The sequence below is a fragment of the Penicillium cinerascens genome (assembly GCF_028974065.1).
Source record: "Penicillium cinerascens strain IBT 15544 chromosome Unknown contig_5_segment0_segment0, whole genome shotgun sequence".
Classification (NCBI taxonomy): domain Eukaryota; kingdom Fungi; phylum Ascomycota; class Eurotiomycetes; order Eurotiales; family Aspergillaceae; genus Penicillium; species Penicillium cinerascens.
Window position 1 is genome coordinate 2,327,263 of NW_026695294.1, and position 24,963 is coordinate 2,352,225.

At 52.7% G+C, this 24,963-nt stretch overlaps 10 protein-coding genes across 10 annotated transcripts; 3 read left to right on the forward strand and 7 right to left on the reverse strand.

Moving 5' to 3' along the window:
* Positions 1 to 426: 426 nt before the first annotated feature.
* On the reverse strand, positions 427 to 1,041 carry N7498_005338 (uncharacterized protein; the record flags this gene model as incomplete). The annotated part of the gene is made up of 1 exon (XM_058452400.1): positions 427 to 1,041. The coding sequence occupies one exon, from the start codon at positions 1,039 to 1,041 to the stop codon at positions 427 to 429; it is 615 nt and encodes a 204-aa protein (XP_058308938.1).
* Positions 1,042 to 2,051: 1,010 nt separating this feature from the next.
* On the reverse strand, positions 2,052 to 2,899 carry N7498_005339 (GNAT family N-acetyltransferase; the record flags this gene model as incomplete). Its single annotated transcript, XM_058452401.1, has 3 exons — positions 2,052 to 2,084; positions 2,138 to 2,668; positions 2,786 to 2,899. The coding sequence occupies 3 exons, from the start codon at positions 2,897 to 2,899 to the stop codon at positions 2,052 to 2,054; spliced, it is 678 nt and encodes a 225-aa protein (XP_058308939.1).
* An 858-nt stretch (positions 2,900 to 3,757) lies between these two features.
* N7498_005340 (arrestin family protein) lies at positions 3,758 to 6,359 on the reverse strand (the record flags this gene model as incomplete). The annotated part of the gene is made up of 3 exons (XM_058452402.1): positions 3,758 to 4,474; positions 4,536 to 5,608; positions 5,669 to 6,359. 3 exons carry the CDS (start codon positions 6,357 to 6,359, stop codon positions 3,758 to 3,760), a joined length of 2,481 nt encoding a protein of 826 aa, XP_058308940.1.
* A 2,229-nt stretch (positions 6,360 to 8,588) lies between these two features.
* On the reverse strand, positions 8,589 to 9,683 carry N7498_005341 (uncharacterized protein; the record flags this gene model as incomplete). Its single annotated transcript, XM_058452403.1, has 3 exons — positions 8,589 to 9,317; positions 9,433 to 9,558; positions 9,618 to 9,683. The coding sequence occupies 3 exons, from the start codon at positions 9,681 to 9,683 to the stop codon at positions 8,589 to 8,591; spliced, it is 921 nt and encodes a 306-aa protein (XP_058308941.1).
* A 676-nt stretch (positions 9,684 to 10,359) lies between these two features.
* Positions 10,360 to 12,418, forward strand: N7498_005342 (uncharacterized protein; the record flags this gene model as incomplete). Its single annotated transcript, XM_058452404.1, has 5 exons — positions 10,360 to 10,740; positions 10,848 to 10,952; positions 11,010 to 11,657; positions 11,709 to 11,835; positions 11,884 to 12,418. 5 exons carry the CDS (start codon positions 10,360 to 10,362, stop codon positions 12,060 to 12,062), a joined length of 1,440 nt encoding a protein of 479 aa, XP_058308942.1. The 3' UTR covers positions 12,063 to 12,418.
* Positions 12,419 to 13,286: 868 nt separating this feature from the next.
* On the forward strand, positions 13,287 to 14,405 carry N7498_005343 (PIG-Y family protein; the record flags this gene model as incomplete). Its single annotated transcript, XM_058452405.1, has 1 exon — positions 13,287 to 14,405. The coding sequence occupies one exon, from the start codon at positions 13,287 to 13,289 to the stop codon at positions 14,403 to 14,405; it is 1,119 nt and encodes a 372-aa protein (XP_058308943.1).
* A 196-nt stretch (positions 14,406 to 14,601) lies between these two features.
* On the reverse strand, positions 14,602 to 16,100 carry N7498_005344 (uncharacterized protein; the record flags this gene model as incomplete). Its single annotated transcript, XM_058452406.1, has 2 exons — positions 14,602 to 16,004; positions 16,067 to 16,100. The coding sequence occupies 2 exons, from the start codon at positions 16,098 to 16,100 to the stop codon at positions 14,602 to 14,604; spliced, it is 1,437 nt and encodes a 478-aa protein (XP_058308944.1).
* A 533-nt stretch (positions 16,101 to 16,633) lies between these two features.
* N7498_005345 (glutamine amidotransferase subunit DUG3) lies at positions 16,634 to 17,949 on the reverse strand (the record flags this gene model as incomplete). Its single annotated transcript, XM_058452407.1, has 4 exons — positions 16,634 to 16,917; positions 16,974 to 17,706; positions 17,781 to 17,876; positions 17,935 to 17,949. 4 exons carry the CDS (start codon positions 17,947 to 17,949, stop codon positions 16,634 to 16,636), a joined length of 1,128 nt encoding a protein of 375 aa, XP_058308945.1.
* Positions 17,950 to 18,393: 444 nt separating this feature from the next.
* On the forward strand, positions 18,394 to 21,274 carry N7498_005346 (dynamin-related GTPase MGM1; the record flags this gene model as incomplete). Its single annotated transcript, XM_058452408.1, has 3 exons — positions 18,394 to 18,712; positions 18,766 to 20,781; positions 20,838 to 21,274. The coding sequence occupies exons 1-3, from the start codon at positions 18,418 to 18,420 to the stop codon at positions 21,272 to 21,274; spliced, it is 2,748 nt and encodes a 915-aa protein (XP_058308946.1). The 5' UTR covers positions 18,394 to 18,417.
* Positions 21,275 to 21,984: 710 nt separating this feature from the next.
* On the reverse strand, positions 21,985 to 23,904 carry N7498_005347 (uncharacterized protein; the record flags this gene model as incomplete). The annotated part of the gene is made up of 4 exons (XM_058452409.1): positions 21,985 to 22,067; positions 22,123 to 23,094; positions 23,152 to 23,490; positions 23,553 to 23,904. The coding sequence occupies 4 exons, from the start codon at positions 23,902 to 23,904 to the stop codon at positions 21,994 to 21,996; spliced, it is 1,737 nt and encodes a 578-aa protein (XP_058308947.1). The 3' UTR covers positions 21,985 to 21,993.
* Between the last annotated feature and the right edge of the window lie 1,059 nt (positions 23,905 to 24,963).

Below are 24,963 nucleotides of genomic sequence, written 5' to 3' on the forward strand. Positions count from 1 at the left end.
GGCTTGACATCATCTTGTCTAGCACATGTGTGATCCTCATCGCTGTCATAGATGGGTATTCTAATCCAATCCTATTCGTCGGGAACAGGCTACTCCATGGATTGTCCGAAATAGCCGATGCGGCACGGCCCGGTGGGTAATGAGGACTGAACGTCATCTTGGCAGGGGATGCAAATCGTCTGCCGCACCCGACGATCGCTCTAGGACACTCCACTTGGTGTTTCAACCCCCAGATGGTGGGGTCGGCTTATGCAGGGTTCCTGTTATGGCATTAGTCAAGTGGGCTGATCCGTGTACTGGGTTAATGAACTGTACTCCAAGTGGGACTTCTAATATCGGTTCGTGGATGGTAGTGTATTATCCTATGGACAAACATCCCGCTTTCATGCCAAGCGTATTTCTCAATCAACCACACAGAATTTAATCTCAGAAGCGGACTTCCGGTCGGACGGTGATTGCTTTGGGCGTCCACGCGGGTGGTAAGCAGGTATAGCGAGGGCAGGGCTTTCGTGAAACTTTCGGCACGACGGGAACCCGCGGTAGATCCCCCAGACGCAGGCTTAGCCTTGAAGAGGCCCGCTTGCGGCTTGTCGGTTGGCTCCTTTTCTCTTCATTTGAGATATCCAAGCTCGGCCTGGAGGAGTGTTGTGAAGGACAGGAAACGGTGATCAGACTTCGCAGATAGTGGAAGTTCTCCTCTTGGGGTTCTTCCTTGTTGTTGCTATTGCTACCGGATTGCATGTTGACCGTGCGCACGACGGAAGAAGAAAACGAAGATCTCTTGCTATGTGCCGTATTTCCGGGGGACGATCGACTGATAGTAGCAGCCAGCCCCGCTAACTGGCTGACAATCAGTTCCGTGTCGCTGCAACATGGAGTATCTCTCTTGGTCGTTCGGGTGGCGTGGAGGTCAGGTTCTTGCGTGGTCGCTGGATCTTGGACGTTGGATTCATTGGATGTTCCATCTCGTTTCTCGGGTTTCTGTGCTGGAAATGTTGCTGCGTGAGCGTTTCGTTTAAGTTGTTGGCGTCGGGCAATCATTGATCGAAGAATAGACCACGGCCCGCGAGGCTTGCGATATAGGATAATGAACATAGTGCTTATGAGCGGAGTTTCTTTTCATTGGTTTTATCAGCCAGGGTCTCTTCGAAAAATGCAGACTCATTCTAGGGGTTTTGTATACTCACAATTCAGACCGTAGAAATGCTTATTGTTCATTGAGACGTACCTCAATGCTCTGTCTCCTCAATAAGCACCACGCAAGTCAAGACTATGTGGAGCAGAAGTCAACAAGCTCTTGAAGCAGTCCAAAAATCTTATATAACCTTGAAAGCCACTGCTTCGGGGTGCCCCTTTTCCAAACCATCAAGCTCTGGTGTCTCCGAAAGACTCACTACCCAGATCTGAACCAAACCTTAATTTCAGCTCAAATTCACACATCCATTCAAATCGAACCAATCCTGAAACAGACGGGAACCGACGCAGGATCTATGCGAGCTAATCTAGCAAATCTCGAGCCGTTAGATCCAACCGGTAACCCGCTTCCCACGAACCTTGAAAAGGGGGCTTTTGCTTCTGAGACAACTCGGCCAAGGCTGACAGCATATGCAGCGTCCCTGGCTTCATTGGCGCGAAGTTTAATTTTTCTGATATATCACTCTTAGTCTGCAAATATACTACTGCCCTACTGCCGGGGTGGATGGCTCATTGTAGCTGGCGTTTGAGACGATAAGTCTTGCACGGGTACACGGCCATTTGCAGAGCTCGTTTGTCTGTCAATGGGGATGGATGGTGGGCCTGGGCTTTGGGGCTGGTTGGGAATCAGGCGGGTTTGGAGATTGCATTATGGTAATGTTCCGTGTCTGGGGATCCGAGTTACTCGATGTCTCCGACATCTGCAATCGGAGATTATGTGCGAGAACCTTGGAAAAGAAAGCGTCGGAAAGAGTTGATTTGTTTTGCTATGAAGTGTTGCCAAGGTCAAGAAAGCGCCCAAACGAGGTCATGAAAAAAATGGAGAAAGCGTCACTCCGACACCAAATGCAATATCACTAGGTCTTGGGATCCCGCACCATGCAGTACAGCTGGCACATGATACAAATTAGCCAAAGTCATAACCAGCAAGGCCAGAACATACCATGCAAGCATCATCGCCATCGCGACACTCCATCTCCATCCTCATCTCAAACCCCATTCGTTCATAAATCTGCACATTAGGTACGTCCTTTGAGCTCTCCAAATAACACTTAATTCCCTCCCGATCCGCCTTATCCAAAACGGTCTTAAAAAGCAATCCCCCAATCCCCTTCCCTTGCACCTCGGGACTCACAGCAGCAATATTACAAAAGTAATAACCGCGAGGATCATCCCAGATCTGCGCTTGCGCTTCCTGCTGGTTCTGTTTCCAGATCCAGTAGCGGTTCGTGAGCAGGCCCCCGTGGCCTAGATAGCGGACGTTGTTGCACAACTGGCTGAATGAGAGGATCCATGACTGGGTCCAGGAGTACCAGCTTTCCGGTTGGGAGGCGGGTTGGGGTGCGAGCCAGCAGGAGACACCGAGGACTGGGGAGTTTGGCGAGGATGTGTCTTTTGCGACTTGGAATAGTGCGTTGTTGATGCCCCAGTGGCAGCGAGCGGAGAGTGAGGCGTAGTTTCTTTGTTTGTTGAACTGGATGGTAGTCTCCCGTTCAGTGTAACGGGTTCGGATTGTGGACCGACCGCGTTACGGGGAGAGAGGTGTTAGTGTTTCCATGATATGAGTGATATCGAAGGACTGGTTGCATACCGTGGGCGCATCGAATACCCATTTGTAATATGGGTCGTCGGCGAACGCTTGCTGAATTACTTGGATGGCGCCGGGGATGTCGGCCTCGGTCAGGTCGACGACTTCGATCGCCATGGTGGATGGGTGTGAGGTTGCAACGGGTCAACGTGTTGTAACCACGCAAAGTCAAGGTCGCGGAGTGAAGCTCAAATCAAAATGCACTTTGTGCAATGGGACAGTTGAGTTGTGTGTAGCTGTCAAAAGTTAGAATCGAAGACCCCGCTATCAAATTATGGATCCAGTCCACTCACCGTGGAGTCGGATAGAGGACCGAGGGCAGATGCTGCAGTAGCAGTGCAGGAGGCGCACAACGGGGTTCGCAATGCTGAGGTGACGTTCAAATAAGGTGTTGCAAGTGCCGAAGCGAGATCCAGACCCGGGTGTGAGGATGAAAGAAGTGCAAAATGACACTCCCAACATCTGGACCCTGGGGTGTGGAGATGGTCTAAACCGGGGCAGGCAGTTGGACGCGGGCTTTATCTCTTATCATGTGGAGCCCTGGCTTTTTATACTGCCGCCAACTTCTTCTATGAAGTTGTATCTACGAGATCTCCAGGGCGTCAAATAAGTGCAGTTGCAAGTAATATCGATGCATAGTTCCATTGGAATGTAGTTTATGCAGAAGCCCAGGGGGAATCCTCCCAAAACACCCCAACACCCTCGCGCCTTTTGCCCTTGGCCCAAGCGGAATGCCCTGTGAACTGGAACATGAACATAAACAGACGGAGAATCCAAATCCACACCAGGCCCATATGCCCATGAAATCATGAAAATCCCAATTGAAATCACAAGAGAGAAAAACATAGTCTATAGACCGCTGAGAAAGAAAATCAACACATTTGCCCGTTACACCAGTTCCGGTATGAACAATCGTAATTTCATGGCTCGGATCTCGTATGCAAATCGTCTGTACAGTATCGCACCCGAAAAAGATTATGTGGACGCGAAGTCGTCGAGACGCACCCACTCTCGGGGGACGTCCATGCTTCGGTTGACGCGGCCGCCTGGGGTAAGAGGGACGTCAACGCGGCCTCGACCCCGGTCGTCCTCGTCCTGGTCTTCGTAAAATGACAACCGGGAGAAATAGTCTTCCAGTACCGTCTCGCGGTCGTTGTTGCCCACGATGCTTGTGTACTCCGGCGGAGGAGTGACGAGGGGAGGTGGCGGTGGGACATCATCGAAAGCGGGAGGGGCGAATGAGGGCGTGCGGAGGAGATGCATGGGGCGAGGAACACGCTGAGCATCTCGTAAACTCGGAGCATCCCGCTGCAAATCCCGTCTGCTCTCTTCATGAGCTAGATGGGCCTGTGGGGGCCGGGCAAGGCCACCGGATCCATTCGTGAAGCTTCGAGCGACCGGCCCACCTGCTATTGAGGCTCGGCGAGGCATATTGGTCGAAGCGTCTTCACGGTCAGAGTTGGACTGAGCGATTGAGTACTCGCGCGATGCGACGGGTGCGCCAGGGCAGCCGCATTCGAACTCCTGGGCTGGTGGCTCCGGATTGGTTGCCGGTCTCGTATAAGCGGGGAGGAAAATATTTGCCTGTGTAGCCTTGCAGGACAAGATGTGGAAGGGCGAGTCGATGGAGATTTCGAAATGTCTTCGTTTACCTGTATCCCGTTCGTCGATCTTGGAAAGACGAAGCACAATCTAGAATTGAAATGAGCCCCTGAGATAACCGAATTGGACGAGCCGTAGAGATTTGACTTACCTTGATCCAGTGGTTGATTTGGATGTTCTCATAAGTGGTATCGAAATGCAGGCGCTGCCCCTCATCACGGCCCTTCATCTCGTGACAGCTCGGTAATTGAACATTGAACTCCATTTCCGTCGGTCCAACACCGGAGGAGTCGCTGGAGAGATTGCCCAGCAAATTGGTGCGAGTTCGATCCACGATCTCCTCTCCTCTGGCGGCAGCCGCGCGGTGGTCCCAATCGATACCACCCCCGGCGGTGACACGCATGGAGCTGCCGGGGTACGTACTGGTACTGGCGGATTCCGCACGTTTCTCGAACAGCAGTACCTTCTTCGCCGGCTGCAACCGATGGACGCTCTTGTCAGAGGTCCAATGCTGAATGTTCTCCGTGACGTAGACCTTGATGCGGTGACATTCAACCTTTGCCAGTGGAGTTAACTTGAACGCAATCGGAATTTGAGAACCCAGCGGGAAAGATTTGCCAGAAATGACAATGTCATAGTGAAGCTGATCCTCCCAGTTCCGTGAAATAGCGATAGGCTCGACCTGTTCCAATGAACCCTCGGCCGGGGTGCGAATCACGGGGATTTCCATCGTGCCCAACAGATTGGGCCGGAATGCGCCCGACCGCTCCACAATGGCCTCCAGATCATACCTCACAAAGCCCAGATCTGTTTTGATCGTTTCGGGCAAAGAGCCATCGATTGGAAATTCGAAACTATACAAATAATCGCCCACGGGGAACATGCGGTAGTTGCGCTGCGGTTGAGAATGCGAACTAACGGGAGGCTCATTCTTGCTGAAACTTCGTGAATGGCCGCGCGGGATCTGAGCAGAAAGGCGCTTGGCATCTCTAGCGGTGGTCGAGCCGAGAGAAGTGACGGAGTTACTCTTGGAAAATAATTCTCGAGTCGTTAAGGAGACTCCGTCCTTGCCACCTGGCACGGGTGATGCGGGTTTGGCGTGCTTGTAGTAATGCGCTCCGTAGTCGTTTTGCATCAACGCGGTATCTCCATGGTTGAAGTAGACGACGCCATGAGTGAAAAGGTCTTTCTTGTCGTGGAAATGGATCTTTTTCGGAGGGATGCCTAAGAGATGAGATGTTAGTTGGTATGCGCCGATATCGGGGGCCGGGGTGGAAGTCGCACCATCTGGCCAATCTGTCTGCGCATGGCCGCGGAAGCAGATGGAGATCTTCTTGATCTTGACACACTTGGTGACCTTCAAATGCATTTGCCCTCGCAGAATCGCGGACTTCTTTGAAGATGGGTCATTCTGGTCATAGCCTTGTAGATATAGCACAGGCTCGGTCAGGGCGATGCCCACCGTCAAGCCACTACCGGTGGCGACGATCTTCTCGTTGCGAAGTGGTTGGAAGGGCGTTGTCAATTCCGGGGTCGCGGTGGCACTCGGGAGGTCTTGAACCGCTCGAGGAAGAACGTCGGTAGTCATGGCGGAATCAGGACGCATGTGACTATCCGCCGGAGGGGAGATCCTTGGGTCCGACGGCGAGAGGATAATCTCAGAAACGGGCCTGGGCCGGGTAGAGCACGGGGGTAATCGATGCGGGGGAATGGGCGATTGAACTCCCGACGACCGCAGGCGAAGGAAGCGCTTCGCGTTCTCACGTGGGCCCGCCAGCTTTCTAAGGATGGAACCGCGCCGAGTCTGTTTGGGAAATTGTTCTTCGACGTCAAGACACTCGGTCCGGGGACGAGCAGAACGGGCGCGGATGAGGCTGGAGAGTAAAGGTACAGGGAGCGCGAGCTCGGGCGGGGAAGTACTAAGAGATCCTGACCGCGAGGATACCTGCGTGGGGATAATGTGAGCTGCCATCATCTTGATATCGGTTGTCGCATGATCGCGCGGGATGAGGGGACAAAGGGTTTCTCCTGTTCTAGAGTCCTAGAACAAACCGTCCACCGGTTGGGTACATAGATAATGAATCTGGGCTTATGGATCACTCCACGATGAAGGAACGCGGGGAGAAGGGGACCAGGAATGCGAACACCGTTTGAGAATGTCCCCGAAAGAGAAGGGCAAAAAAGAAGCAGGAGGGCGACACAAGATAAACACGTACCCAAAGCTTAGGTCTGCGTGAGACTCGGGTGGTTTTTTTTTTCAGCCTAATCCCTTGTGCACCCCTTCAAACGCAAGGAGCTCACACCGGTCTTTGCAGGAGGAGAAAAAAGCCTCGGGGCGCTGATTTCATTGAACACGGCACCTCCACCCACTGATCACCGCTCTGCAGATCCCTTGAGCGGTGCGTTGGATTGGCTGCGGGGTCCTGTTCCTTTGCTTTCCCGGTTGTGAACGTGAACGAGAACGATGTGGCACCCGACTTCCGGGGTTGACACTAGATTCCTAAATGTTTTTGCCAGAGTGGGATGAAACACGGGTTATAAGGACGATAGGCTAGATTAGATGGTCTACGCCCCACGGGAAAAACTGCGGCGGAAATCCGATCGATGATGACATGAACACGACAATTGGTAAATGGTTCCCATCTTCTCATCCGGCGATCCGGCCCAGCGGTTGACTAACAGACTCTCTCCGATTTGGAATCGGTGGTCGTGATCCTGCTCCATGTCCAGGTCTATTCAACTCTAATCTGTCTGTCTGTTGTCTCGGCATTTCTGCATTTCTGCATTTCTGCATTTCTGCATCTCTGCATCTCTGCCATGAGTGCCTTGCTGCCGGAGACTGTGTACATCACTGACTTGACCCCGGTAAAGACGGAAGACGGGTAGCCCGGCATCGGCCCCCTGTTCCCAGTGATGCATCGAAGCCGCTCTTGCGCCCACCCAGCGTCTTTTTAGCATAGCCATCAACATTACTAGTCCGCGGACCGGGGGCACATCTATCGGGGTTGGGGTTGGAGGTGTCGCATGTAAACCGTCATCTCAGTCAATGATTATCCTAGAGAGGTCCTAGAGAGGATCGAGTATAACTACGAGATCTGAGTACGACTACGAGTAAAACTCTGTTCTCCAAGGGAAGGGCCTTGTATGAAGACATCCCCAACTGCCCTGATTTTCAGAGTTTTGGAAACCTAAAGTACCCCCGCGGAGTTGTACTTGGCACGGAGATCTGCGCCACGCATGCACAGATCCCCTCAAAGGTCACGCTCCTCGGCTCTTGCTTAGGCTTGGATACTGCATGGAGTGCTTGGAGTGCTTGGAGTACATGGGAGTGCATGTGCGTACCGAGCATACTTCCACTTAAGCCTTTTACTCAGGTTCCTTGAGGCGGGTCCGTGCCAGTGACAGTTGGCGATGACCTCATCAGGGCCAAACCTGACCCGGGAAGACGCGTCCCCACGCCTCATAGGGCGGAGGTGCGGAATCTAGGCAATCTGAAGTTTTTCCCTTTCCTGAATGCCCCCGTCCGTGCTCTCTGAAGATCTCCCTAAGAACGGGGTCCAAGATTAATTATCGTTGGGCCCGGTCCTGAGGTTCCGCCCTACGTCACAGTCTTTTTGGCTTTGGCTTTGGCTTTGGCTTTGGCTTTGGCTTTGGCTTTGGCTTTGGCTATGGCTTTTCAATTTACGTTTCCCGTAAGTCACGCGATGGTGTTTTATAATCAACTCTGTATGATCTACGTATTCGTATTGGATTCGAGACCGGCCTTTTTTTTGGCTGAGGCAGTCAAGCCGAGACTCAGCCGAGATTGAGGCGCCGGGGCTGTGCAAGTCGCCCGAACGGCACTGCGGGGGTTGTAGAATAAAGGGAAGAACAAGGCTGAGCTAATCTTCCGCTAAGCATCAGCAGACGTGACTCCACGGGGTACTTCGATGTTTGGGTCCGGACTCGCGAACTATGTATCACCCGTATCTACGATAAGAGCCCAGGCTGTGCAGACGATCTGATATAGTTAGTGACAGTATGACTCGTCTCGTGTCAGGTTTCCCGAGGTTGGACATGACACGGTAACCGGTTAATCTGCTCGTCATCACTACTTGCTACTGGTGCAGGAACGTGGATGCATGTAGATCGGGATACTATCTCCCGCCCACTCGTAAAAGTACAATTTGCTGAAGTCCGGCTTCACTAGCATAACCCCCCCGGATCAATTGAACCAATTATCATCCAGCTCGTTGAGGTTCATCAGACTGTCTCCCTCCAGTTTGTTGAGGTCGCCTGTGCCGTCCTCGCCGAGATTCTCGGACTCCATGAACAGGTCGTCGAAGCTTGACTCGCCCGGTCCCATAATGTCATCTCCGGTGCCTTGATCGGGGAACGGATTCGAGTCCATCCCCGTATTCTGCAGTTCGAGATCGAAAGCGCCCCCGCCAGCGGGAGCATTGGTTGAGTCCTCGGCCGCCGATGTGGCCGGTTTGTCGGCGCTCGTTTCAGTTGTGGTGGCGAACGTCCCGGAGAGAAAGGCTTGGTCGCCCATGTCGTCGTTGCCAAAGTCCAGATTGAGGTCGAAGGAATTGGCACCTTCTCCATGGAGAACCGAGTCGAAATTGATCGCTTCGTTCGCTCCTGGAGATCCTTGGTCTGCAGAAGCCTCATTCCCTGAGTCTTTCTCCTTTTTCACGGGTGCGTCGTCGCTTGGCTGGGACTCGGGCACCACTTCTGTTGGCTGAGGCACTTCGGCTACTGCGCCCTCTTCAGCCTTGGGTTCGAGCTTGGTGGGTTCCGCGATCGGAACTGGTTGCTCGGCGGGCGGTGGTTGCACCTCCGCCGCGCCTTTCTGGTCCGCGTCGCTCATGACCACATCTTCGGGTTGCGGTGCCGCCTCCCGTGCCTTGATAGCGTCGTAGTCCCTTTCCAGGAATGCTTTGGCAATGAACTGTGCCGTGTCAGCGGGATCATTGAAGGGAGAGAAGTCATTGACCGATGCCAAGGTCAGATGGCGGTCATCATCACGAAGGGCGCGACCTCTCCGAGTATCCAATCAGACTCACAATCTGTTCCGAGAGATTGTCCAGCGCACCCTGGAAGCTCTCATAGTACAACGGGATGGAGCGCTGCAAATGAGTGCTCGCGGGCATCGACCCATTCTTTCTGAACAGTCGCCCAGTATCCAGCAGCTATGGGAGAGTCAGCGATAGCTCCAAGTAAATCTCTGGGCGGGTCGGAAACTGCCTACCGTTCGCTCCACCAAGGCGGAGAGCTCAGCTAGTGAGTCGGGATTGGCATAGTTGGAGGTCGCCATGACAAGAATGAAACGGAAATCCAAGGCAACACAACGGAGCAGAGTAGAGCAAGTTGGGCGCGGTGGTACGAAGTTGTACACATGAACACGGGTCTAAGCCCAACGGGGGATGGTGGCTTCCCCCACCCCTAGCGGCGCTAACTCTCTCTCTTCCTCTCTTCCTCTCTTCAGTCTTCAGTCTTCTCCCTTGAACCTATCTCTTGTTTCTCCATTTTTTTTTTCCTTTTCCTCTGCTTTCTTTGCCTGCTGTGAGCGGCTCCGCTGGCATCGGGACTTGCGTTGTTTTCTTTGTTCCTAGCTTTCGGCCTTTTGTTGATCTCCGGCGCTCCCTCGACTTTTCCCTGAGACCTTTGTCCCTATTTTCCAACTTATCGGTCCTTCGATCTATTCTTGGTCTTTCCCTCAGAGAGAGCTAACTTGGAAGTATACCCGCTTCCTTGTATTATCTGTGCTCCGCCTTTGTTTGGATTGAGCAATCTGGGCCTTTTGAACTTGCGGCCTCCCCGCGCCCCCTTATACTGTACGCATACTTCGTCGGTCTCACCACGCACCTTTTGCATTGTCTCGGCTCCCTTTGATCGGTTCCGTCTCGCGTCTACCGATTCTCGGGCATATATACCCGTTGTTATCTTCGCAACACTCGTTCCTACCGACCGCAATCCCCGGCCTATACACGATGGCTGAGAACGCTGCGGCTCCGGCCCCTCCCTCTTTGCCTTCGGCTCCCCAGCCGGCTGCTGGTGCTCAGAACCAGCAGTACGAGGGCGCCCAGGGCAATGGTCAGACCAACCCATCCCATATGCCACCTCCCCCGCGGCCGCCCGTAATCATCCCTCAGAACACCAACCCGATCCCCACTGCCATCACCTCTCCCATGTCAGCCGGCATGATGTCTCCCACCAGCGCTGGAGGATATGTTCGTCGTGCTGCGCCCGAGCCCAACAAGCGAGCCCTCTACGTCGGTGGTCTTGACCCCCGGGTCACGGAAGACATCCTCAAGCAGATCTTCGAAACCACCGGCCACGTGGTTAGCGTGAAAATAATCCCGGACAAGAATGTGAGTTGTGTTGGTTGAAGGAATTCACTCCCCCTTTCTCAGAGAAGCTGGGAGGAGTGATATTTCCTTCGGCGCTTATGTGTACGTGTCCCGACTAACTTTTGCAGCAGTTCAACAGCAAGGGCTACAACTACGGCTTCGTGGAGTTTGACGACCCAGGTGCGGCTGAGCGCGCGATGCAGACCTTGAATGGTCGCCGCATTCACCAGTCGGTAGGTTCTTTCTTTCAGGCTCATTTCACGATCTCCCTCTCATCTTGTCTCTCTTAGGAAATCCGAGTGAACTGGGCGTACCAGTCCAACAGCACAAACAAGGAGGACACTTCGAACCACTTCCACATCTTTGTTGGTGACCTGAGTAACGAAGTGAACGACGAAATTTTGACTCAAGCATTCTCCGCCTTTGGATCGGTCTCCGAAGCTCGTGTGATGTGGGATATGAAGACTGGCCGCTCGCGCGGATACGGCTTCGTTGCTTTCCGGGACCGCGCCGATGCTGACAAGGCACTCAACGCTATGGATGGGGAGTGGCTTGGATCTCGCGCCATCCGCTGCAACTGGGCTAACCAGAAGGGTCAGCCTTCCATCTCCCAGCAGCAGGCCATGGCTGCCATGGGCATGACTCCCACCACTCCCTTCGGCCACCACCACTTCCCCACACAGGGCATTCAGAGCTACGACATGGTCGTCCAGCAGACCCCTCAGTGGCAGACCACATGCTATGTTGGCAACCTGACCCCGTACACTTCCCAGAACGACCTGGTGCCCTTGTTCCAGAACTTCGGCTATGTTCTCGAGACTCGCCTTCAGGCCGACCGTGGCTTCGCGTTCGTCAAGATGGACTCGCATGAGAATGCTGCCATGGCTATTTGCCAGCTGAACGCCTACAATGTCAACGGCCGTCCGCTCAAGTGCAGCGTATGTTATTGCTCTCCATCGCAGCTTCATGTTCTTTACTGATTGTAACAGTGGGGTAAAGATCGACCTCCTACGGGTCAGTTCGACAACTTCTCCCCTCAGGCCAATGCTGCTGCTTTCAACAACAGCCCCGGCTTCTTCCCTCAATATGGCGGTCCGGCAGCCCCCATGAACCAAGGTGAGTATTCTGAGCTTCAATTCTGAAGTTCTGTTTCTGACTGGACAGGTCCTGCCCCTGCTGGCCGAGGCTGGGATCAACAAGCAAACAACTTTGCTGGGCCTGGCATGCCCGGTCAAGGCTTCACCCAGGGCAATGCCGGTGGTTACGGTCGTGGCCAGCCTATGTCCCCCACCGGTAACTGGGACCAGTCCAATACCAACTTCAATGGAGGCTACCAGGCGTAGTTCTTCCCGGGCTGTCCTTGAGAGCAGGCCGCAGTGCTGATTGGCATGGCTCTTTTTCGGTCCTGTCTGATGGCTCGACTGTCTACTCTCACTGACTGATCCTTGTCGACTCCCTCTCCCCTCCCCTGTCCATTTTCTTCCCGAGTACCCTTTGTACCCCCTGCAAATCCCCTTCATGTTTCCTTTCGTCCTAGTTTCTTTTCGAAATTGCCTCTGCAAGTGGATTTTTAAGCGATCAAACTGCCTTGTTCTGAAATGGAATTTGTGTGTTGTGCACCGAATACCCCAAAGTCCACTTTGTTGGCTCGATTCTTTCTTTTTCTGTCCCTTCGAAGAGTGCAAGCGCTAGTTCCTTGCGAACAACTTGGGCTTCTGATTCTTGTGCGATGCTCCAAAATAAAAGCGACCTTCCTACTCTCCCTGTTTGATTTCTTGTCAATTCTCCTTGCTAGCTACTATTGCATTCCAGTACATGTATTGTGCTGTATCAGATTTGCTTCGTCGTCTCTTTTTCTTCTTCTTCTTCTTCTTCTTCTTTTTTTTTCCCTTAGGCCCATACCTTCTTTTGTTTGATACTACTCATTTTCTTCCACTAACATATGCTTTCATGGGCTTTCTGCCCTGGATTTCTCGGTTGACAATTTTCGTTCTCAGATCTTTCTTGAGACCTTTTTCTTTCCCCAAAGTATCCGTATATGCTGTGATGAATTTCTTTCAACTGCTTGACACCAATCGGTGTTTGATCTTTTCCTCTGCCTGCTGGAGTTCTAGCCGATATACCAATTGTCTTTTGTTTGCCCTTGGGTTTACCTAGATCTTGCGGCCAATTCGTGTTCTGTCCCACCTATCTTTGCTTTCGTACATGGTACTATCTTGTCTGTCCCCAGCTAGTTCCCTTGCAGTCTACAAAGGAGAATGCTACGATTAGCTTGATGGCCAAGACCCACGAAGCCGAAGCGCCTTTACTTTAGTCCGTAACCATTCATATACTCTTCCATCCTCTCTGGCTACTAACTTGACATGTTTCAACTTTCCCGTGGTGCCTGAAACTCCAGGCGGAAACGCCACCTCCTGTTGATCTCCAAACCCGGACTCCATCTCCGCGCGCGATGTGAGGAAAGCAAACCCGAGCACAACGACTTCGTATCTGGCCCGGATTTTCCCATGCTGGGGGACTGAATACCGGCGAGCTGATGTCCCAGCTCTCGGTTTCCACTTGCGCCAATGGACGATGGCCAAAGCAACAATGCGGAACTCGCAGTCGACAGACCACCCAACCGAACGCGATCTGGCAGCGCAAATAGCGGCCACAAACGAAGCCTCTCCGGCTCTTTACTTTCGAGACTCTCATTCCTTCGCATGAGCCAAGCTACACAATCCGAGTCGGCCTCCCACGCTATGGACCAGGACGGGGATAGCGAGGACCTCGCGCCCAACAGGCCACAAATCTCCAGCAACGCTCCAGCAAGCGGCCGGGCCATGTCGGCAGTTCTACAAGAGCAGCGCCGCACACGACGGCGACGGGGCTCCTTACGGAAAACTGCCCTTCTAGGCACACGGTTGGAATCGCGCGAGAAACGTTCGGCGAGTAAATCGGCGGACCCCGTTCGATACCAGAACGACGCGCTGCGGTCTTCGAAAGACCAGACCTCACCACCAAACGAGTTCACACCGCGCGGAAACTTTGACGATGACGCCGAAGATACCCAGACCCGGCCGAGTTGGTTTCGCGCAAGTACCGCGCAGAAGATTCTCCGCCCCTCCCTTACGCGCCGCCGGCAAGGTCTCGCGCAACAGAACCTCCTGGGCGAAGAGACAGGCACCGACGACGAAGAGCTCGTCTCCTTCCCACGAATCAATACTACAAACGCTTCCGCTACCGGTAACAACGCAACGAAAAACGCACCCACCGCAGCTCTCCACATCTCATCCCCATCCTCCGGCTCAGACTCCTACTACCCTCTTCCCTCCGACACAGACTACAGATCCGTCCACCGCAAATCCTCACCCCTCGCCACACACCCCGTCGAAATAAAAAGCAACGCCGAGATAACATGGGACTATTCCGAGACCGAGTGGTGGGGCTGGATTATCCTGATGGTCACCTGGCTGGTCTTTGTTGTCGGGATCGGCAGCTGCTTCGAGGTCTGGAGCTGGGCGTGGGATGTCGGCGAGACACCTTACGCGCCACCGGAGTTAGAGGATGATCCTACGCTTCCTATAGTGGGGTACTATCCGGCGTTGATTATTCTCACGGCCGTTATGGCGTGGGTCTGGGTGGTTGTCGCTTGGATTGGAATGAAGTACTTCAAACATGCTAATATATCGGGTGATGATAGTTGAGCCTCGCTGCTCCTTTAATGTATATTATTCTAAATACATGGAATGTTTCAATGAGCACTTTGCGATGAACAGTAATTTGCGTCTGTTTAGACGCCAATCCAACCGTGGAGGACGAACACACATTAGGTTCACGGCTAGGTAGATAGTTCTGGACTTCTGCCGAGAGTCTTAGCAGCCTGTACGGGTGTAAGATCGGTCAAACACTCAAGGCTTCAAAGCCCGCTCGAAACGATGAGCAAACCTCATCAACCAACGGTCTCTCGTCCGCTATCGGCACATTCAATGCTCCAGCTTGCCAACTCACAGTGCACACCAAGCTACCCCCCTTAACAGTGATAATACTAAACACAAGGGGTGCACTGAGCACATTAGTAGGCTGCGAAAACAACATCTTGCTGATATTGCAATTGGCATTTCCACCACCATCGAAAGCAAGCAGATTGCTCACTTCGAATGAACAATCCCGCTGGTGCCCAATTTTACCCAGAGTCCAGTTTCTGATACTGGGAGCATATCGCAGCAGACCGATAGCTTGATCATGCAGCCTCGTGCGACATTCAGCGAGTCTTTTCGTGATCGAACTCGCCGCAGCCCACATCTCATCTGATAACGCAGGCCCCGTCTCAAATACACGAGGATGGACCTCATAATGACCAGACACGAAAAGACCCCATGTATAGGGTGGGATACCAATAGACGATCGCATGTCAACAGCTGTCCCCGAGACGAACTTGGTTATGTCGCGGTTAGGAATAGCCTTGCTCAATGCCCGAACGATCAGCTGGTGCATCGTTGCGGTGAGTTTTGCGTCGTGGCTTCTGGATGCTTGCAGGGCCTTCTGGACCAGCGAAGCTTCGATCTCGAGGATTTGCACTCTGCTAGGCAGTTCAGACACTGGGTCGAAGAACATGGGCGAGCCGATCCAGGTACCGGGCTCGATTGTGCTGGCGGCTGCACGGAGTCCGAGTAGTTCGTTCATGAAATTTGGCAAATACACTGCTAGCAACGGTCCCAGAAGAAACTTCCAAGATATGGGAAGTCTTTCAGGGGTGTCGAAGGGCGCCGGGAGCGTTATATCTGGTGGAGTCATAACCAACCACTCTTTGTCCTCCGCACCAGTGGTCTGCCGCCATGTATCGAGAAAAGTACGATGGAATGTAATTCCGATCATACCGTCTCCGAGGGAGTGGGAAAATGAAAAGGCTACAAAGCAGCGCTTCACCAAGCCGTGCGAGGCCAGAGGGAGGACGACGATTCGCCACAGAGGTATGTCGGCAGGCCATGGCCGGTCGAGTATTGGTGGCAGGACCCTTTGAATAGCTGCTGTCTCACCATCAGGGTGCTCATCGTGGAGTATGGATACGTGGTCCTCGATATTAATACTCGAAACCGCTTCGTAAGCTGGCTTTTCGGTATGTTTGTCCTTGATGACCACACTCAGGAATGGGTGCTCCTGGATGCATTGTTTTAAAGGAGAAATGAAGGTTTCAGCAGATCTGATGTCTACATCTTCACTTGCAACCTCGTAGACTGCTGCTATGAGGAGGGCGTTGTAATAACCAACGGCCTCACGACTGATTGTGCGGACTTCATTGGGACCTGCATTCCAATTAGCCCTAACTCACGGATTCAATCCTGCCTGTGAAAGAGTAGTCACTAACTTGCGAGCCTCAGGAACTTTCTTTTCTGTGACATTTCCGTTGCAGGTTCGGCAACCATATGTGTGCTGTCAGGCCCTGAACACTGGAGATAATAGGGTCTGGGGCCACCGGTGGACGTAAGCCGCTTAGAAAAGGGGCCCAAGCCCGGCCGTTTCCGGCCCCCAATCACCGTCCTATAGTTGAATGGAGTGAAACAAGCAAAAGGACGATAAAGAGAATAGGCTTTATATCTGAGAGTTTGGCTCATGAAGTACCTGGAATGGGAAAGGGATTGGTCGATCCGGATACCGGCTAGGCGTGCTTATACTACTTTTGGGCGCCTTTCCAATATTTAATCTTTTTATCTTTATCAGTCTGAACCAAGATTGTTTGACTATAGAAAAGGTGGCCAATCTCAATGTTAGCGCCCCTAACTAAACCGAAATGCTCATATGACAATACCATTCAATCAAAACCCCAATGACTCCAAATGCAGGTTAGGTATCATTTTCTCTTTCCGATATTAATCTCTCGCCTCACAGGAACTGACAAAAGTCCTGTTCTGATAGTATTTCAAGAACATGCACCTCAATGAGATACGGCCGCTGTAGGTTGGGAACGGCGAGGTCCGTCCAGGACAGCTACATCTTTCTCATGTGTCGCCTGTGATGCGGAAGAGGCACAAGTCTCGTTGTTTGGCGGGGGAACAGTAGTTCCAGGTGCCGTGCTAACAAGGCCTTTGGATACGGCGAAACAGGTTGAGCGATCGTGGTTGAGATCTTCACTGTAGAATTCATCCAAGATCGGGTGTAGCAACACAGTCTGTTTGTGAATGGTCACCACTGAGTTTGTGGGAACTGAGACCCAATTGTCTGCAACCTCAATCAGCACTTGCCATGATAGATGAAGGGAAAAGAGGATTACTGACGTCGTTCAAAAGTGATAGGCTCACTAGCCACGAGCACGATATCAGCACCCTTGTCATGGCGCTCCATCTTGAAGTGACCCTTGGTCTTCCCCTCCTTCCACTTAGTGCCAGACGAGAAGTACAAGCTCGCAGGTTCGTCCGTCTTGCTGCTGACATACCGCGTACAGACGACAGTGTGGCCATCTGTGACCGCAAAGTTCAGCAGGCTTCGCGTCTCAAGATCCGTGAGGTTGTGCTTGTTGGGGATGTCGCGCACAAACTCATTGATTTTGGCAATGGTCTTCATCATAACGCGACGCAGCAGAGCCTGGCCAAACCCTTCTGGGCCAGGATCTGAACTCGGGTCGACACCTTCTTTCTCGAGCAGATCGAGAAACAGCGCAAAGGACCACTCGCTATCTGTGCCACCCTTGACGCCGAGATACCACTTATCGGAGAGAGAGCTACCCAGTGCCCGCTTGATATAATTCCAGCCGCCAATACTGCCGTTGTGCATCCACATCAGAGTCTGGTGCTGGAACGGGTGGCAATTGTTCTCCGCAAGAGCACCCTCAGTGGTGGCGCGGACGTGGGCAAAAATCAAATTAGAGCAAGTTTTGGAAGCCAGCCGCTCTAAATTCTCGCAGTTCCAGGCTGGCAGTGTTGATGTGAAGATGCAGGGCTCCGGTCCTAGTTTAGGGTCGGTGTAGAAACCCACTCCGAATCCATCTCCATTCACAGGACGCCGATTGTCCTGGATTTTTCATGTTAGCCGTATCTATATATGGCCACTTCTAGGCAGAGCAGCATTGAGGCTGTTTGACATACCAATCTTAACCGGGAGTCATAGGACTGAGTCAGGATGGAATGACTGGGCTCTGTAACAAGTTTGCTGAGACGGATCTCATTAAGACCCTTGTAAATCTGTTGGAACCAAAGTTAGACATTTAGGATACCAAATGAGCGCGGCAGAGCAGCTCACCAAGAATCGACACATGTCTGGTCTTGAGCCGATCCAATCGGGCTCGACTAAGCGCTGATTGCGGATATTTCCAAGAGAAGTACGCTCCAGCTGCTAATATACCAAGCTGTAGTGTTATAGACGAGCTCTCTGATATTCTTTCCAGGCGATGATTGAGTTGGCTCAGCCGTTGGGTGTTGGAGGTTGAAGAGTCACCGACTATTCGCAAGTCACAACTGGACCACTCCAAGCCAACCACTACCCTGGATCTCAACAGAAGGTAACCACACAAAGAATCCCTTGAATAAGTAGCAAAATATCTCTCAGGACCAAAGATTCCTCGAAAACAACTCGCTCACTTCCCCTGCACAGCACGTCATTTTACGGCACGTGATATGCAATACGGGAGACGAAGCGGCCACTCGCGCAGTCACGTTGATGTCAGTCGCCCGTGATCTTCACAACTCTACTTCATGTTATCTTGAATGAGATTTCGCAACAGCCATGAGTGGGAGGATCCTCTCCCATCGACTCGCCCCGCTGGTGCGAACCGGCTGGGCACGCCACCTTCATAATGCTGGCTCCAGAACAGGCGGCCTACTTCGCGCGGATGGTGGCGCTGCTCTGAGGGGACGGGCATGGCCGATAGGCTCAAATGGCATCCACAACGTCCCTGCTGTACGAGCCTTCTCATTCGGACGAATGCTCCCAAGGCTTGCTCTCAAACTTGCCCGCATCCCCGCCATGTTCGGCGGTGCAACGATCGCGGGCCTGGCTTATATTCAATACCAGGCAAACCGTATGTCCTACAGAGCTCCATTTCAATCCGCGGCTGCTAATAAATACCTGCAGAGGCCGGCAACTATGCGATAGATGTGTTCAAACAGTTCGGTGAGACTGCGGGAAATACGGCATCGGGCCTATTTCAAAGTATTCAGGATGTGGCGGAACAAACACAACGTGGATGGGAACACACAACCGGGGATGTTGAGCTTCCGGAATGGCTACAAAAAATCCTCCGGATTGACGAGGAATCCAAATCTCAACATGATGGCGGCGGTGGAAGGGAACCCAAAGAGGGACGAGCTGCGGCAACGGGTGCCGCTGCTGCAACTGGTACAGCCTTTGGCTACGAGCAGTCGGACGAGGACGATTCGCGGGATGATAAAGAAGTCGCTGAGGACGATCAAATGATGGTTCTTACGCGCAAAATGATCGAGATCCGGAACATCCTCCAGACTGTTGGCCAGTCGGACTCGTTGACCCTTCCATCCATCGTCGTGATTGGCTCCCAGTCTTCCGGCAAAAGCTCGGTTCTCGAAGCTATCGTGGGACACGAGTTCTTGCCCAAGGGCTCCAACATGGTCACCCGACGGCCGATTGAACTGACCCTGGTCAACACCCCCAACGCCCAAGCGGAATACGGTGAATTCCCAGCCTTGGGCCTCGGCAAGATCACGGACTTTTCTTCCATTCAACGCACCCTGACCGACTTGAACCTTGCTGTCCCGGACAAAGATTGTGTATCAGATGATCCTATTCAGCTGACAATCTACTCTCCCCATGTTCCGGACCTCTCCATGATCGATCTGCCGGGCTATATCCAAGTTGCCGGCCATGATCAGCCCCCGGAGCTAAAGCAGAAGATTTCTGATCTTTGTGATAAATACATCCAACCTCCTAACGTCATTTTGGCTATTTCAGCCGCCGATGTGGATCTTGCGAACTCGACAGCGCTAAGATCTAGCCGTCGCGTGGATCCCCGCGGAGAACGGACTATCGGTGTGATCACGAAGATGGATCTTGTCGATCCTGAGCGGGGACACGATATCCTCTGCGACAAGAAGTATCCCCTTCGGCTGGGTTATGTGGGTGTTGTAAGCCGGATTCCTCAATCAACAGCTCTCTTCTCTCGAGGCTCTGGAAACATTACCAGTGCCATTCTGAAGAATGAAAAAGCGTACTTCTCCGCCCATCCCGGTGAATTCGGACCTCACTCGGAAACGTCCGTTGGCGTCTCAACTCTTCGCAAGAAGCTCATGCACGTCCTTGAACAGACCATGGCTTCCAGCTTGTCCGGAACTAGGGATGCCATCAGCCAGGAGCTGGAAGAGGCGACCTACGAGTTCAAGGTGCAATATAACGATCGGCCTCTCAGCGCCGAGTCATACTTGGCAGAAAGCTTGGACAGCTTCAAGCATTCTTTCAAGGAGTTTGCCGAAGGTTTCGGCCGACCACAGGTTCGCGAGATGCTCAAGGCTGAGCTGGATCAACGAGTTCTAGATATTCTTGCACAACGCTATTGGAACAAGCCCGTCGAGGACTTGAACCCGCCAATGCTAGAACTGGACCCCCTTAAGGACCTGCCTAAGGCTGATCCCGAGTCCCTGTACTGGCATCGGAAGCTTGATGCCTCCTCTTCCATGCTGACGAAGCTCGGCATTGGCAGACTTGCTACCACCGTGGTTGCGAATGCTCTTCAGAACCACGTGAACTCGCTTCTGGCGTCCTCTACGTTCGCCGCTCATCCCGGGGCGCAGAAGCAGATCGTCGATGCTTGCACTGGCATACTTAATGACCGGTTCTTCAGCACTAGTGATCAGGTGGAAAACTGCATCAAGCCATACAAGTTCGAAATTGAGGTTGAGGACTCAGAATGGTCAAAGGGGAGAGACAATGTGGGCAAGGTGTTGAAGGAGGAGCTCCGAGCGTGCGAGTCAGCCATGAAACAAGTCGAGGACGCAATTGGGAAACGTAAGCTCAAGGATGTGATGTCTTTCATCGACAAGGTCAGGAGGGGCGATATCGTGCTCGAGGGCAATAGCGCCAGCGGCGCAGGTGGTTTCAGCGCCGCTCTTTTGGAACGAGGTAAGCTTTCATGCGCCAGTTGTACGCCCTTCAGATCCAAACTAACTTGCTTATAGGCCGGGAGGGACTTTTCCTTCGTGATCGAGCGGAACTCATTAAACTGCGACTCATGGCCATCCGATCCAAGCAGTGCGCCACCCAAAAGAACAAGTATTACTGCCCGGAAGTGTTCCTCGACGTGGTAGCAGACAAGCTCACCTCGACGGCGGTACTGTTCCTCAACGTCGAGCTCCTTTCCGAATTTTACTACAACTTCCCTCGTGAGTTGGATTCGAGACTCGGCCGACACCTCTCCGACGCTGAGGTCGAGCGTTTCGCACGCGAAGACCCCCGCGTTCGCCGCCACCTCGACATCATCCGCAAGAAGGAGCTCCTCGAGTTGGCCCTCCAGAAGATCGAAGGCATCCGGCAACTAGACGGCCGCAGCCCGCAACGCAAAGCTGATCGTCAGCAGGCTGCCAAGGAGACCCGTGGCCGCTGGTCCATCTTCTAAGCTGAAATTTGTCATGAGTTGCTGATTTGGTCGATTTTGCTGTCCCCCCCCTGTTACTATTCCCGTTCGATACCTCTGCCTATTCCCGGCTTGTAATTTTGATACCTTTCTGCCCCGTCTCCATGTTTCCCTCCTTTCTTTGGGTATACTCCTCTCTCGTTGGGATGGCCGTGTGTCTATAAATGACCCAGTCCTTGTACATAGACTCAAATTTACCGAATCTCAATAAACCCGGCATCTCAGGTTTACTACAGAAAATCTAGAATCGAGTCACATCGAAGAGTGAAGAATGCAGCGAGAAACGAAATTCATCGGTCGAATATGGCAGTCTCTAGGCAACGATCCCAAACCTAGTCTATCTATTCCCATAGCGTACAAGCCAAGCAAAGCTAAAAGGCACAAAAAAGAAGGGAATTAATGCTTTTCCTCTACAACCCCCGCAGAGAGGTCTGTGAAATGGCCGCGGCCTGGGGAAGTGTACATGAGGTTATAAGACGATGGATGAGACCGCTAACAGTAGCAACTGCGGGCCATCACGAATAAGAGCAGATAATGGATATGTCTATCACAAAAGAGCAAGGAAAGTTCAATGGGAGGTACGGAGGTGCGGGGCGTTACAAGTGTCCAATGACACGGTTTCCGTGTTGGAAGGACGATGAAAGGAAAAGCAGGAACGGCTGTATAGTACAGTCACTTTGGGGCACTGGCAAGCGATGCATTTACTCCCGAGAGACGTCACGGCCGAACAGACGGGCCTTGATCCAGTCGACGGCGACCAGAACACGGTTACGAGCTATTAAAAGTTAGTTATCAATACTGGAAATTTGGAGAGCAAAGGTCAAACTTACAGCTGAAGCACATGCTCAGGTAGGCACTGCGCCAGAAAAGGTAGGTCAGGGTACCACCACTGGCGATGTTGCCGCTCAGCCAGCTGATATCGGCGACGGCACGCTCCTTGCCAATGTAGGCAAGGGAACCCTGGTGAGAGTACTGGAAGGGGCCCATCTGCTTGGTTCTCCGGAGCTGCTTCTGGCGCTCACGGATCTCCTCGAGGATCTGGTTGCGCTCGTCGTTGGACTTGACCTGGGACTGCTTCTCGGAGAGGGTGTGGAGCTCCTTCTCGATGCTGTCAGTCTTGGCCATGATGTTGAACAGGCGAGCCAGGAAGGCACCCTCCTGGCCGGCAACCTGAGCGGTAGGGGCATAGTTGGTGATAGCGCAGTCACCGACGGCCCAAATGTTCTCGGCGCCGTTGACAACCAGGTACTCGTTCACAGCAAGACCACGGCGGGAGTCCTTCTGAGCCGGAATCTGGCCCATCAGATCGCGCACAACGGGACGCACAGCGTTACCGGTGGCCCAGACGAGCAGACCGTAGGGAATAGTCTCGATGGCCTTGGTTCCGTCCGGGTTGGTAACCTCGGCCTCGATGTACTTCTCAGTAACCTTCTTGACCATAGTCTTGGTGCGGATGGTGATCTCCTCCTCCTTGAAAGTCGATTCGGTGTAGTCAATCAGTTGCTTGGAGAACATGGGCAGGACGTTCGGCAGGGCCTCAACAAGAGTAACGTGGAAGTTGTCTTTGATCTCGGGAATCCACTTCTTCAGATCTTCGTTGAAGAAATCTTGGATTTCACCGGCGAACTCGACACCAGTAGGGCCACCACCAACTACAACCATGTGCAGCAGGCGCTTAACCTCGTCTTCGGTCTGATCCTTGAACATAGCGGTCTCGACACAGTCCATAATACGCTTACGAATGTTCTGAGCATCGTTCACCTCCTTCAGGAAGCACGAGTTCTCGCGGACACCCGGAATACCTGTATGTTATCAGTTCTGCCCATTTCGACCTCATTGTTGCACGGGGGAGCACCCACCAAAAGTCGCGTTCTCGGCACCAACGCCGATCACGAGCATATCGAAAGGAACCTCAGTGTGGGAAATGTCACCCTTGATCTCGGAGTCGTCACTAATGTAAACGACACGCTTCTCGTAGTCGATCTTGGTGGCCTCGGCTTCGTAAAACTTGACAGTAGCCTTTTTCTGGCGCAGGATGTTACGGATGGGCTCCATGATCGAGCGGTGCTCGATCAGACCGGTGGTGCATGATGGCAGCAGGGGAGTGAACAGGAAGTAGTTACGGGGGGAGACGACGACGACATTGTAGTTCTCGGTATCGAGCTTCTTGAGCAGGGAGACAGCCCCCCAGCCGGTTCCTACATGGGCGGCTGCATTAGCAATGTTTCTTTGGAGGTTCATGTTCGCAATCGCGTCGTACCGAGAATGACCAGGGTCTTCTTCGAAGGGTCGGCTTCGAGCTGTTCGACGGGGTGACGCAGGGAGTAGATGCTGTAACACAAGGTACCGGTCAGACCGAGAGCAGAGAGCCAGGTCAACCGCCAGGACCAGCGCAGGAATCGGAATCGCTTCTTGGGCTTGGGAGCAGGCGAAGGCGTGGGAGCCGCATCGGCGTAACCACGGCGAGCGACGCGCGAAACCGTCTGGATGCTGCTAGGCTGGAACGGCTTTGCGCGGAGGGCCTGGGATGCTGTGGAGACGGTACGGCGCGAGACGGAGGACAGCTGCGACAGCTGCATCATCGAACGCATTGCTAGCGTACTGCCAGCCATGATGGAGAAAAGGCACCAAGGAGCTGAAGGTGTGAAGGAAAGAAGGGAGAAGCCGAGCCGATCAAAAAAGTCTGCGATAAGGGAGTCCCGTGTCGACAGTCACAACTGCGTTGCTGTTTCGGGCGAATCGGTGTGGCCGGGTCCCAAAGGGGTCTCCTCCTTGTCCCCGGTACTTACTTTCCCTTGTTGTTCTCTATGACCGCATAAGTACCCTGTACTTTCTCGGACCAGTGATCGGTTATTCGTTCTAATTGTTATTTATGACCTTGATTAATTGCTACGATCGGAATGGAATCAATTGGTATTATATCCCTGTAATCGACTCCGACTGTCATCGCCGATGACGAGCTCTCGGCCCCACATTTTTTTTATATTTTAGCGGCAAAAAAGGCCAACGAGAAAAGAGGGAAAGAGGCAAAAAAAATTATTAAAAAAAATTTACATAGAGCCGTGAGGGGAGCTCCATCGGACCCGTACTCCTCATCTGCGTACTCCTCATCAGCGTACTCCTCATCCCTCGGTGAGGAGAAATTTAACCGCTGAGGAGTAGGATCAAAAAAGGAAACCGCCCAGACTCCAATTCTCTAGTCCTTTTTATCCTCACATAGAGCTAAGTAGATCTCTAGAAAGCATTCTAGCGTATCATTTTCAGCCTCTTCCATATTCTTACTCACTTTTCGGTCTTCATTTTCAGTCCGTCTTTCCCCTATGAGATGCTCCGATTTCCGAAATTACCCGCCACGCACGAGGAACTAAACATAAATTTCCAATCTCGCTTTGACTTTTTGGCTTTATCGTGGCCTGGACTTTCCCCCTGCGTAGAATCTGGGGAATAATCCTGATCCACTTCGACCATTGACTGTCCGATTTCTTCCTGGCGTCTCAGCTATCCCTGAAATAGGTCGAAGCCTTCGGCGAGAGTCGGTGGTGCTAGCTTTCTCCAAGATACCCCGATTGGGACGACAATGACGTATGGGGCCCTGAAGTTCTAGCCCTTATAGGAATGCTTCTGTCTTTTACTACAGGACTTTCCGGTACGCCAAAGGATGGCTTGAGCAT